Source organism: Bufo gargarizans, chromosome 8, assembly GCF_014858855.1.
Source record: "Bufo gargarizans isolate SCDJY-AF-19 chromosome 8, ASM1485885v1, whole genome shotgun sequence".
NCBI classification, from domain to species: Eukaryota; Metazoa; Chordata; class Amphibia; order Anura; family Bufonidae; genus Bufo; species Bufo gargarizans.
In genome coordinates, this window is record NC_058087.1 from 50,177,931 (window position 1) to 50,192,405 (window position 14,475).

General features: G+C 43.9%; 1 protein-coding gene across 2 annotated transcripts in view; it reads left to right on the forward strand.

The window, feature by feature from the left end:
• AGAP1 (ArfGAP with GTPase domain, ankyrin repeat and PH domain 1) overlaps window positions 1-14,475 on the forward strand; it is a 377,584-nt gene that overhangs the window by 272,835 nt on the left and 90,274 nt on the right. For both annotated transcript variants that reach the window (XM_044303243.1, XM_044303242.1), the window contains exons 10-11: window positions 3,322-3,426; window positions 13,153-13,321. In XM_044303243.1, coding sequence (XP_044159178.1) covers window positions 3,322-3,426; window positions 13,153-13,321 — 274 coding nt within the window. The remainder of the gene's footprint in view (window positions 1-3,321; window positions 3,427-13,152; window positions 13,322-14,475) is intronic.

Sequence of the window (14,475 nt, forward strand, 5' to 3'; positions counted from 1 at the left end):
CTAGACAAAAGTGTTCAGTCTAAGGATAAGACAAATTTATTAAGTCAGGTGATAAATTTGATAAATGTGGCATAAAATACCCTATTGATAAATTCCCCCCTGAATGTTTTGAAGAAAAAAAAACTTTTGAGCATCTGACATTGGGAATAAGTCTGAACTACCTGACCAGCAGCGTCATTGACTGCTAGAAATAGTACTCCCGGAACTTACACTTATTGGCTAATGAAGTATTTAGGTTACGCAGTCAATTAACCCCTTTGCGACATGTGACTTACTATTACGTCACATGTCGGGTCCTTAAAAATGGCGGAGCGCCTTAACAAATCGGTGCCTGCTGTTTCCTTCAGCAGACATCGGCGGCTAATGACCACGAACGGCGGTAATGCCGATCGCGGACATTTAACCCCTCAGATGCCATGGTCAAACCTGACCACGGCATCTGAGCCCGCTAAAAACTGGAAGCATGCGCTTCCGATTATGCTCCAGCTCCCCCATGTGGCGATCAGAGGAGCCAGAGTGTGTGTGCAACAGCCCCTGTCTTTGTGAATGACAGGAGGCTGCTGCATAGTATTTCCTATAGAGCCCTTTCCTGTAATAAGGGCTCCATCTGAAAGTAGTGAAATCATCATAGACTCCAATGCAAGTGCGTTGGAGTCTATGATAATAGCAATCAGATGATTGATTGATATAGTTCCCTTTGTAAACATTTTTTTACGTTTAGAAATAAATAAATATATAAAAGTTCAAATCACACAAAAAAAGGTCACAGTGGCAGTTTTTCTTTATTTTGGTCGCTTCTCCTCCCACAAAAAAATGTAATAAAAAGTGATCAAAATAAAAGCCGTACACGCCCCAGAATGGTATCAATGAAAAGTACGAGCCTTCATACAGCTTCACACACATAACTACACAGCAACAAATTTATTTTTTATTTTTTCCAGCAACAAAACGCAAGGAAAAGTATACATATGTGGCTCTGGGAAGGCAGGGAGCGAAAAAACAAAAACAAACGCAAAGTCAAAAAAAAAAACTCGGTAGTAGAAAGGGTTAACATTTTTTCATTTATCACCTTTCTGTGTGTTTTCAGTGAGCAAATTACTTTTACAATTATTCAGACATGAATGAATCTTAACAAGAATTGTACAGTGTAAACGGGAATCATTATCATCACGCATCCGAAATAATCAAAAACTTTTCATTTTCACATGTCAAGGGAGGAAAGAGCCTAAGAGAAAGCAACGATTTGCACTTCAATTTTTTTTTAATCCTTATTTTTGTGTAAAAAAAAAAAAAAAGGATCGCACACAGCGCCATGTGCCTGCCCATACATATTACATCAATGAGGTCTGCCAACAATGTAAAGGTGCCCGTACACCTTCAGTACCTATCAGCCAAATGGCTATCACTCCCAACTTCCCCATACACTCCAAGGCAATCCAAGCGTGTATGTGTTGTCAGTGGGGAGAGGGGAAAAGCTGCTGAAAGGCGTCTCTGGTGGCGGCTTATCTCCCAGGAGAAGAATGGGGCGTTGAATGTTAAATGCATCCTATCCTTCTCTCCCTGTAGGAGATTATCAGCCCAAAATAGGGGGTTGTTTGCCAACAGTACTCTGTGTAGGGGGACCCTAATAACATTCACTATTCAGCTAGGAGATAATTCACTCTCAGAAGGGTCCGGCAGCCGCTTATCTTCATCTCCTCTGTTGAAAAAGCGTACATGTTTGGTTATGAGCCGCAACGAAGAGTCACTCTGTGCAAAACGGCTCCAGCTATAGCGGACGTGAGCGGTACATGTGTGACATCCAGTCATCCGTGTGATTGCCGTGTAATACAGCATGTGGCTGGCCAGGAGCCCCACTGCAGTGACCAGCTGATCACCAGGAAAGGTTTTGAAGCAAATAGGAAAAATGCTCCTCAGCAAAATGTAGTGTAGGACCGCTCCTAGTTAGAGCTGACATACCGTATTTGCTCATTTCTTATTACATTTATATGGGAGAGATTTATCAGCGGGGTGCACGCCCTGTGGATGAAATTGGCTTAGGCTAAAACATCATGCCAGACCTTTTTCCAACACTTTTTTTTAATTTAATTATTTTTATTGTTAGTATATCAAAACATTACAGATAAAAAACAAAGAATACAATTTCCCCCCCTTTTTCCAACACTTGAATGAATTATCTGATAAACAAGTTGCACTCTGCACCCCACTAAAGCCTCTCCAACTTTACCCAATTTCAGCAATATGGCGCTCGGTCTGAGCATGATGTATTTTAATGTATTTATGGCAGACACGAGCATTAATACACTGATAAATCTCCTCCATATACCGGTTGTTCTTAATCCCTTGCTTCTCTTTTCATAGCAGATGATAAAATTGACCGCCTTACTCCATCACTAGTGCATAGGAATTTATACGTATTAGTGAACTCAATGGAAGTTAAAAGGGTTTTCCTAGATTTTAATACTGATGACCTATCCTAAGATCCCTATGGTGAAAACGCTATGGCCCTTTAAGTTTCAAATCTGGTGCTGTTACACACATCTCTGCATTTCGTTATCCACTATCTGGAAGTCATTTATTATAGTTTTTTTTCGAGATTTTTATAATGATAACTTATCCTCAGGATTAGTATCTGATTGGTGGGGTCCGACACCCAGGACCCCCGCCTATCAGCTGTTTGAGAAGGCAGCGGCACTCCTGTGAGCAATGTGGCCTTCTCTCTGCTTTTCCTAGGCCGAGTGACGACACGTCCATATGTCACGTCTCCTAGGAGTAGCTCAGCCCCATTCAAGTGAATGGGGCTGAGCGTGAACCCAAGCACAGCAGTTATACAGTGTACAGCGCTGTGCTTGCTGAGCTGAGAGAAGGCCGCGACGCTCACAGGAGCACCAGTTCCTTCTCAGAACAGCTGATCGGTGGGGGTCCCGGGTGTACAGATACTGATGACCTATTCTCTTTTAACTATTTTTCCAACATTGCAGCAAAATAAATTCTTGCTGTGTTGGAGAATAATGGGATTGTCCCGGATCGTATTGCAGTTTATAGCAATAGCCATGATTAGCAGTGATTGGCTAAGAATGGGCAGTATAATAATTGAAGCCAGTGGGGTGATCATTTTACCCAATCACACACAGCAGTTAATTGTGTGATCCATTGTTTTTGTATTTTGCACGTCTCCCACTTTTATCTCTATTGTACGTAGTCATGACAATGAATTAATATCTGACTATATATAAGGATTATAAAAATTCTGTAGGCTACTTCCAGGACCATATTCTGGTCCCTTGTTACTTCTTTAACATCTTGTCTTTCTTTTTGTAGGGTATGCTACTGAAACGAAGTGGAAAGTCTCTAAATAAAGAATGGAAGAAGAAGTATGTAACTCTGTCTGACAATGGCGTCCTCACCTATCACCCCAGTTTACACGTAAGTGCTGAGCTGCACCCCATACACAGTACACATGCCAGGGTTTAGGTGGCCATACACATGAAATGAATGTCAGCTCAACCTGCTGCATACCCTAATGTGCATGTGGGTGTCCCGACTCTTCCCCGACATCTGCTGTCAGTTATACTTCAGAATAGGTACTCCCATCTCGGGCATTGATCGATGTCAGATAGGTGCGGTTCCCATGTCTGGGACCTGTCTCCAGAATGGGGCTTCCAAAGTGAAGGACAGCACACTGCGCCTCCGTGGCGTGCTCGCCATTCTCTACTGTGAGAGTTCAGAAAATAGCCAAGTGAGTACATAGTGAGTACACTCTGCTATTTTTGGAGACCCATAGAGAGAGCGCACTGTGCATGAGCGGCCACATCTCCATTCGCACCTATGGGACTACCGGAAATGGCTGAGCTAGCCCATGGCTATCTTCTGAACTCCCATAGCAGTGAATGGAGGGTAGCCGCACCTGCGTGGCTGTTCTCTGTTAACTTTGGGGGTCCCATTCTCTAGATAGGAGAGGGTCTCAGAGGTGCAACACACACCTAACTGACATTGACGACATATCCTAGCAATATCCTGTCAATGTCTGAGATAGGAATACCTCTTTATGGAAGATAAGCCACCAAGGGTGTCTATCAGTGACTTATTTCCCTCTCCTTATTAAAAGCACATGCATGCTCAGCCGAGGTGAATGTGCATATGTATGGAGGGATCAGGAGAAATGCTGTGCTCACCTATTGCCTCACTTCATAACGTTTTGACTCGATGAACCTGATGATTGTCATATGCTGTATCATGATTTCATCGTAGACGTTGAGATGCATGTGGCTCAGCACATTTGTAGGTAGCCTCCATCTATCACGACACTGAATGTGAATGCCCACACTTGAACATAACTTAGTTTTTAGTAGATATTTCTGTGCCAACTCCTATGCCAACTTATGTCTTTATTGTATTTAGAGCTCTGTTTTCGGATACAGAAATCCACTTCAGTTTATTATTATTTATTGTGGATGTAGAAGGAATAATTCTTTGGTATAAGCAGTACTTTTCCCTATTTTGAAACCCAATGTGGGGTATAACTCAGGAGCAAGGCTTAATGGAAAGGAAACGTACATTTTATTTATTGTTTTATGCACTTATATAGCGCTACTATATTCTGTAGCGCTTTACAGACATTAGCATCAGGCTGTCCCCAATGGGGCTCACCATCTAAGTACATTGCTCCTATAGAGACCTATACCTGAATGCAGAATCACATTGCTGTCTACAGGGGCTCACTGCATGCAAGTTATACAATGCGCTAAATAAACAAAATATACAGAGAGCTCTAAACTCCCCCTAGTGGTGGCAGACTTATCATTTGACTCTTGGCCAGGTTAAAGGGAAGCTGGTGATTTGCTTAGCTCCATCTCCTATATAGATATATCATGAAACTAATCTGCACTGAATGTTGGACCCAAAAAAATAACAACCCATGGTGTAAACATGTAGACAGTCACACAGGCAAGGGATGGTATAAAATAACAAATAAGCATTCATTTACTGGTTAAATCGCCCACTGCTCCACTACTACCCTGCTGGTCTTACAGATCTACAGCACATGGGCAAACATGACCACGGCAGCCAGTTACTGGCCTCACAGGTTTACGGTTAAGGATAGTTTTGGGGTTGGTTGTTTTTCTATAGGAAAAAATTGTGCCTGAAAAAAGTGTCAAAATATCTTTATAAAATACCCCCCCTCTGTGTTTTGTGGACCCCTAACCAGATAAGGCCATTTGAATGCCCTCTTAATGCCCGTAGCTTTGCCACTGTTTTAGCACGCTATTCCTCGCTGATTTGGGCTGTACTCCCATCGAAGCCAAGGAGGAAAAGGTACAGCAAATCTATAACACTAACCAAGCAGATACGGCATGGTACATTTTGCATTGTGTGAATGGGATTACTACCATAGCCAGAGAGCGGGATCAGATCCTCTCGTGCACACGACCGAGCTGTGTTTTGTGGCCCACAAATTGCGGATGTATAAAACAAGGATGCCGGCTGTGCCAATTTGCAGAACGAAACAGTCGGCCCATGATAGAAAATGCCTGTTTTTGTCCACAAAACGGACAAGAAATGTTTTTTTTTTGTTTTTTGCGGCGCCACTGAACGGATGCTATCTGCACCTTTTGCGGACCCGTTGTGGTCGTGTGCATGAGGGGATCCGGTTCTGATTTTGGCAGGAGCTGTATTATGGAGAAGTGAATGGCACCACTTTCTCAGCTGCTTTGCTTTTACTGGTGTAGTTGTAGAGTTACGGGAACTTCTGATAAGTTTTGAGGCAGGTTATTGTGTTTTCTATAATTGTAAATGAGACCGGTGCTGTCTGTCCGTTAAGCATACATTCGGTGTTGAAGTGTTAATTTGTGTCCTGGCTGCTGCATCCTGCTGGATGGCTGTAATAGGGCGAGCGGAGTTGTGACGTGCTAGCAGACTGCCCCCTCCCCAGGTGAACAACTCCACAAGCTCTTCATTACATCCTTGTCAAAACTGAAAAATTCTCTAATCAACAGCAATCTGTCCGCGGCCCCCCGGACCGCTGGCGGTGTCCCCCCTCTCTATCTGCTCACTGGCGCTCACGTCTCCAGGCTGCTGATTACATTAGGCTAAGCTGCAGAGGAAATGAACCGTGTCTTATTTAGGTGCAAGTAGCTCCCACGTAGCCGGGGCCTGGGGCACTTTTAAAGCATTTTATAGCATTAAAATTAGTGTTGCTTCCCTCTGTGCTGCTGCGTGTAATGCCTTAAACTCAATAAGCAAAAGGCAAGCGAGCCCCCACTTCTCTCCGCGTTATGCCGAGAGGTTATCGTTTTTTTCCCCTCCACTAGATGAGGCGTATATCTGCAAACCTTGGTCGGAAAAGGGCAATGGCAATACAGCCAAGAATACAGAATTAAAGTCTTCATAGTGTTAATGAATTACTGCCATCCTAAGCAAATATCGGAATAATGACCCATGTGTAACTAGTGTATGGAAGACCTCCAGATCAGAAAATACTGTCCGCAGTGTATTCGAATCCATAGGAAAGTAAGGCGTTTGTTGAATTATTTAATATATTTTTTTTTTTTGCATACTATACGGCGCAGTATGTCTTTCGACTGTGGCCTCCTACAACACAGCCAAAGCGACTCTCACACCCTTCTCGTAATCCATTTGCCTATAGCCTGGAGAGTCCTAGGACATAACCCCAAGTTAGCAGAGGTGCAGCGGACTGCAGTAAGCTATTGTCTTTTTTTTCTTTTCTTTTTTTTTTTTTGCTTCCTACAGTCTGCACTAGCTAATTGTTGCAGCATTAAGAAGCTGCCCTGGGGCCTGATGAAGTCTCTCTACCGCCCCTCCTAACCCTGAAACTAAGCCGCTTGCTCCCCTCCCAGTCCCAGAGCAGGGGCCCCTCATGAGATGACAAGTCATGGGGTGCAAGACGGCAGCCAGACCCCGCGGAGACCCCACTCTCCCAAGCAAAGATTCCCCCCCCCCCCCCTCCCACAGCGCAGTGTGCGCCACTCTATCTCACCACATCTCATTTGCATCTGGGACATCAATTAGCATGTTTGTTGAGGCTAATTGAATGAAACTCAATCATAGCCCTTAATTGCTTGCCTATGTAAAAAGAAATCACATTAATGCAGCTAATTAAGTGTATGGCAATAAGATGCAACATAATTAGGGGAAGCAATGTTAACCCTTTCCTTGGTGTATCTGGAGAGGGAGGGGGGGTTCTGGCGCTGCATTGTAAAGCAATATGTACATCTGTCTCCGTACAACATGCGCGCTCTCCTGGAAGAGTTAAGATGAAAAACGATGGAAGGAGCAGGAGACGGCTGCCTCCTCTTCATGGACGCCTTTCTCACGTCAGATCAGAAAGTCTAAAGTTTTAAAGGGTCTGGCCGTATGCACAGTGCAGGTTTGCTACAGATGTATAGGTGTTTTTTATATAGGGCTGGGAGGATTTTACGACATTCTGAAAATAGCGCGTTCATTCATAATGGACTATCTGGAGTTTATTCCGACTAGATTTTAGAAATGATGAGCTGAGCAGCATTTCTGTTCTTGTCCCACGCTGAGCTCCAGTCAATGCTGGAGGTCTCTATCGCTGTGTGATATGCAGGACAGGGGGCAGCTTCACTGGCGGATAATCTCTCCAGTCGTGTGGGTTTATTTGTTTCCTATGTTAAGAGATTAGCGACAGAGCGAGCAGAACATGCTAATAGCTTAGCAATTATGGCTTTTTCAGGTTTTAGAGGGGCCTGGGAAGGGAGGGGGGGTTCCTGGAGTATACCCCAGAGACTTGTTAAATGTTCTTAATCTCACAAGTGTCTGAGCTGCCTCCTTCTCAGGCCTTGTTAAGTGGCCGTGTACCTTGATCTTGTGCTGTTTGCCTCTGATCAGTGATTTTGGATTGATGGCGGCTGGCGGAGAAATCTGCATTTGTGAACCAGGAGACGCAGCCCGTTACTGGTGTGTGCACGGTTATATGAGGCCAGATTGGGGATGCCCACCCTTCAGTCATTATTTCATATACAATATTTGTGCAGGGAGTTAGGTAGGTCGGTTTTCTTTGTGCTTTATGGACAAGCATCTGTAGGTTTCAGTCAAGGTTTTGGGATCAGTCTATTAAGTAAGTCTTTGTTGCAGTGTCGGTCGGATATAGTCTTAGGCCTCATGCACACGGCCGTTGGGCGGCCCGCAAACGTCGGGTCGGCGATCCACGGTCACCGGCCGTGTGCACCCCGCATCACGGATGTGGACCCATTCACCTGAATGGGTCCGCAATTCCGGAAATGCGGAATGGAGTCACGGAACACCGGAAGCACTATGGACATGTCATATTTTTTTGCAGTGCGGACATACCACGGACCCATTCAAGTTGACCGCAATTGCGGTCCCCAATGCATGGAACGGCCGCACAACGGCCGTGTGCATGAGGCCTTAGGTTGTAGTGATTGTATATATGCTGCACCTTTGAAGACACCAAGAGTATTTTTATCATAAAAAGAAGTGCTTGAAAGCTTAAAGAGGGCTCATCACCTCTCCTGACCAATACTCGTCTACTCTGCATTGTGACGTCCCTCTGTTATTCTTCCTAAAAATGTATAAATAAATTGACAAATGGGTGTTACTGTTCCCCTTCTCATAGGAGTTTGTCCCTCTAAAGTCTGGCACTGTCAGCACTGATCAGTCAGTGTAAGGACACCCCCCAGGTAGTGACACCCAGTTGTCAATTTACTCATATATTTCTATGAAGAATAACAGACGAAGACACAACATAGAGTTCAAAGAGAAGACAACTAGAATTACTTCATGGGGAATTACAGTTTCTTACTAAAACAGACATGTCCGCTCTCCCACGTTTAATATTGTATCAGGTGCTGGATTCCAAATGTTGCCTACCACCAGGAGTGTAGCTATAGGGCGTGCAGAGGTAGCAGTCGCTACCGGGCCCAGGAGCCTGAATGGGCCCAAAGACACTTGTGCCGCATAAGAAGACACACAAAGCACTAAGGGAAGGGGGGCCCAAGCTGAACTCTTGCACCGGGGCCCATGAGCCTTCAGTTACGCCCCTGCCTATTACTAATTCCTGGCCATTGTGATTTCCAATAAGCTTTCCAAAGACCCTTAGTGATACATTAAAGGGGCTTTCCACTAATAATTTTCCCCACAGAATAGGGGATGTGTCAGATCACTGGAGGTCCGGCCACTGGGACACTCAGCAATCACGAAAACAAAGGTCGTCGAATCCCCTGTGGGTATGGAGCGATGATGCAGCTGCGTGACCACCACTCCATTCAGTTCTGTGGGAATGCAAAATTAAGTGCCAAATACTGTGGCAGTGGCATACATGTGACTGGAGCTCCATTCTCATAGGAGACCCAGGACCTCCATTTTTTTTTACCACTGAGGGTCCCAACAGTCAGACTGTTATCCCCTATCCTATGGAAAAGGGGGTAAGGATTGTTAATTGGAAAACCTTTTTAAAGGGTTGTTTGGGTATTGATGCATTAATAGCAGAGTGATGGGGGTCCTACACCTGGCACTCCCACCTATCAGCCATTCTCAGTAGCCAACGGTGCTGGAATAAACACAGAAGATGGAGCCGGAAGCACAGTGATTGCCACGAGTTGGACGTCCACCAATCTGATTTTGATGACCCTTCAATATCTAGAATCCAGACAACCCTTTCTTCTACTACTCTAACTGCACACATTTAGCTATGATATTTTTGAATAAACCAGGGAGCTCTGGATGAGCTGTACTTCAGATCTCTGACATAGGAAGAATTGGCATGTACTTGTAGCACAAGGGCAGGGTACAGTTGCTCACAACCTGGGCCAATGGTCATTATCATCTGTGAGTACAGTCAAGACAAGGCAGGCCCTTTACATGGGTTGTGAGCTTGTGCATTCCATTTATATGGATATAAAGGTTTCCCCAATATTTTATTCACAGGAAAAATGGCTTTGCATTACTTATCTTGTACTGGTCCTCACAACCTACATACAGTCCAGAGGTGCGTTCTTATTTCTGCAGGTTACTATTGGGAGAATGCTATAAACGAGAGAGCCTTCAGTATAGGCTATCCTGCAGGAAAAGAAGACAACAGTTCTACATGTATCTGCATAATGGTGTAGGTGCAGGGCCGGATTAATGTAGGGGCGGATGGAGCTGCAGCTCCAGGCCCCTGCATGAAAATAGGCCCAGCAGCCCTCATAGGCCGCCTCGCTAAGATTGCCTGGCGGCCACCCCGCAACCCTTTAGTAGGACCGAACCGTGCCGACTGTCAGATGATGACTAGGCCGGCGCGCAAGGAGAAATCTCCCAGGCCTGCCCTTTACAGAACTCACCAGGACAGTGACAGCTGACAGATCAGGTCAGGTGACAGGTCAGCTGTGCACGCCGTGCTGCGTCGTCACATCAGACTCCTCCCCTGGGGCCTAGGCCATGCCGTAAAGTGAAAGACCGTGACGGCTGCTGCACGCGGGAAGTTCAAAATTCTTCCTGCGTGGAGTCAGGCGTTCAGCAGCCTTCAGTGTACTGCCCAGAAAACAACTCATAGGCGGTAAGTAAATCAGCATTGGCTCACCTCACCTATTATACTGTGTACTGTATAATTTATACATGTCATTCAGGAGCATGGAAAAGCTGGGTGATGATTTTTTTCACCTAGCTTTTCCATGCTCCTGAATTGCATATCTGCTTATAGGCATATATATCTTTATAATAGCTGAGCCTGATCTATTATAAACAGATATGCCATTCAGGAGCATGGAAAAGCTAAGTGAGAAATAGTCACCTAGCTCTTCAATGCTCCTGAGTGGTATATCTGCTTATAATAGATCAGCTATTATAAACAGATATGCCTAAAGGCAGATTTGCCATTCAGGAGCATGGAAAAGCTAGGTGACTGTTTCTCACCTAGCTTTTCCATGCTCCTCAATGGCAGATCTGCATATAATAGCTCGACTGTTATGAACATGTATGCATATAAGCAGATATGCCATTCAGGAGCATGGAAAAGCTAGGTGACTATTTCTTGCCTACTTATCTTTTCCAAGCTCCTCAATGGCATATCTGCTTATAATAGATTAGCTTTTATAAACACATATGCCATTCAGGAGCATGGAAAAGCTAGACGTGAATAGCTTTTTCATGCTCCTGAATGACATATCCAGCAGCACTAGTTAACTCCTTGGGGGGTGGCTATACATAATACAGGATAGTAAATAGGTGTATAGGGTGATAATCTACAGTGTTGAGGAGTCAATCACTTGTAGTTTAGACCCCCAAGGCAAAAAAATAAAGGAAAAAGAGCGCCAGACCCCGTATCAAGTACAGTTAGAAATAGGAGTAGAGAGTACCGCTAAACAGTGGTGAATACTATATCGCACAGAAATGTGTCGTGGAGCAATAGTGTGGAGTCAAGATGGTGGGTGCTCCGGGTGGAGGACCCTAAGTATACACTGCTCTGAAAAAGAGACCATCTAGAACCTAATAGTCAAATGATGATGTGGTTGACAAAGATAAAAATTGATAAAATGATATAAATTATACAATATAAATGGTAAGTAGTAAAAGTGTGAGATGCCCAACACAGGACAATATCACACGATTAAATGACACTCACTTCACTGGGGGGGTAGTCACCAGGATAAGCATAAAACACCTATGACTTGAACCCCAGGTGTTTATGCTTATCCTGGTGACTAACCCCCAGTGAAGTGAGTGTCATTTAATCGTGTGATATTGTCCTGTGTTGGGCATCTCACACTTTTACTACTTACCATTTATATTGTATAATTTATATCATTTTATCAATTTTTATCTTTGTCAACCACATCATCATTTGACTATTAGGTTCTAGATGGTCTCTTTTTCAGAGCAGTGTATACTTAGGGTCCTCCACCCGGAGCACCCACCATCTTGACTCCACACTATTGCTCCACGACACATTTCTGTGCGATATAGTATTCACCACTGTTTAGCGGTACTCTCTACTCCTATTTCTAACTGTACTTGATACGGGGTCTGGCGCTCTTTTTCCTTTATTTTTTTGCCTTGGGGGTCTAAACTACAAGTGATTGACTCCTCAACACTGTAGATTATCACCCTATACACCTATTTACTATCCTGTTAAGTGTCTGTAGTCACAAACACTTTTTGAGCTGCCTCACCTCTCCTTTCTGCTACTCCAATACCACCCCTGTCGGCACCCAAATCTTTCATTCCTTTGGGATACATTGTGATCCCTACGGGTCTGAATTAACTTCCACTTTTTTCTGTTCTTTATTATACATAATACAGCCATCTATATAGATGGCTGTATATTTAAACTGTGGCCAGAGATGTACACTTAGGCTAAGTTCACACAGCAGATTTTTCACACGCAAACCCGTGCGTAAATCTGCTTCAAAATTACGCATGAACTTTAGTCCAATAGACTTGAATGGGATTACGCAGACCCGTTCACACTTTATACTTTATGCATGCGTATTTTCACGTGTAATTTTGCGTAAATTCACACTTTATTTGTGCTATAAAAAGTTGCTCTTTGTTGCGTTTTTTTTTTTCTATAAAAAGGCCCATTAAAATCTTCTGCACCAGGCCCATGATGCTCTTAATCCGGCCCTGTGTAGGTGTCCTGCCACCACGCTACACAGAAACCCAAGGACAGAAACGGTAGCCACGTGGGCTGTTGCTATCCAAGCGCAAAGCACATGCTCTTGTAGGTTGCAGCCATACGTCGTGTCTTGCTAGTTCTTTTCCTATCAGGTTTCAGTCAGAATAATGAAACATGCTGCATTTAATTTAAAAAAGGATCCATGATTCTGCAGATATGCGTTTACCAGTAAAGCATGCTGACTTCCTACTCATGGTAAAGAGTGGGCTCTGCTAGTGGCAGGCCACATACTGTGGTTGACGTATCGCCACCTTTAGCCTCACTCCTGAAGGCTTTGTTTCTATGTAGGAGGCAATAGCTCAATTAATCTGGCCATTGGCAACTGTGGGTGGACAGGGTATCTTCTGCACATGGCATCTGTATTGCTCCGCCACGTGCAAATCCAGCAAATTCCATGTGAAATATATTTTTTAAATGATTTTTTTAATATGGGCCATTTAGTTGTTCCATTTAGTTTTCATCATGTTTTATGAATATCTTCTGTGTTTTTGCAGGATTACATGCAGAATGTCCATGGCAAAGAGATTGATCTCCTCAGGACCACAGTTAAGGTTCCAGGGAAGAGGCCTCCTCGAGCAACATCATCCTGTGCACCTATTGCCAGTCCGAAAACTAATGGCCTGACCAAAGAGGTCAGTGGGCTACAGATCTCCACCAATACAGGTATGGTCTTTTTTTTTATCTTTCTATATAAGTAAATTTGTTTAAAGTAGTGTTTCCTGCTAAACCGTGAACGTCTGATAGATACAGGCTGCACCTATTGTATTTGCACCTGTCCTTAGAACGGTTTCTAAAAGAATGAATTGGAAGTTGACCCCACATGTGCATGTCACTACCCATACACTGCTAAGCATGCCCTCCTTTTATTTTCCCCCTGGGTCCAGCAGATGTCGGACTTAGGTGTGGGTCACAGAGGTTGGACCTGCATCTAGTAGACTTTTATGGCATATCCTGTGAATATGTAATACATATATATAAGGTATACCTCTAAGAGTTCTGCCGCAATTTTCGACATATGGGAGGGGGGGCATTTATGCTCTACGTTGACCACTTTCACCAAGAAGGCACAAATTTATGTTTTTTGGCAATACAGTTTTTCACGTGACATGAGGCCCATCAAATCTGTGCTTCCTGTTCTTTTCATTGTATCCATAGTAGCTGTGTCATGTTAGCCCTTTATATTTTTTGCCCTATTTTAATATTTAAGATTGACACTACTAGATTTGTTTGACTTAGGCCTTATGCACACGACCGTTGTTTTGGTCCGCATCCGAGCCGCAGTTTTTGCGGCTTGGATGCGGACCCATTCACTTTAATAGGGCTGCAAAAGATGTGGACAGCACTCCATGTGCTGTCCGCATCCGTTGCTCCGTTCCGTGGACCGCAAAAAAAATATAACCTGTCCTATTCTTGTCCGTTTTGCGGACAAGAATAGGCAGTTATATCAATGGCTGTCCGTGCCGTTCCGCAAAATTGTGGAATGCACACGGACGCCATCTGTGTTTTGCGGACCGCAAAACACACAACGGTCGTGTGCATGAGGCCTTACATATTAACATTTGTTTGACAAACATTATTCAATGGAGGTATTTTTTTTTTTTATAGATTGATAAAAGAATCCATAAAAGTGTCTAAAAAATATATTAGCATTCACTAAAACCTTGCCAGGTAACAGAAGGAAATAATTTGGACCCTTTTGAGGCTTTGAGAACTTAGACATATCTCTTAAGTAAAGGCTCCATCTAAATCTCACAAGCTACACATAAGCATCATACAAGCTGTGTGGACCTGTCACATTGCTGCTGTAGGGTCCTGAC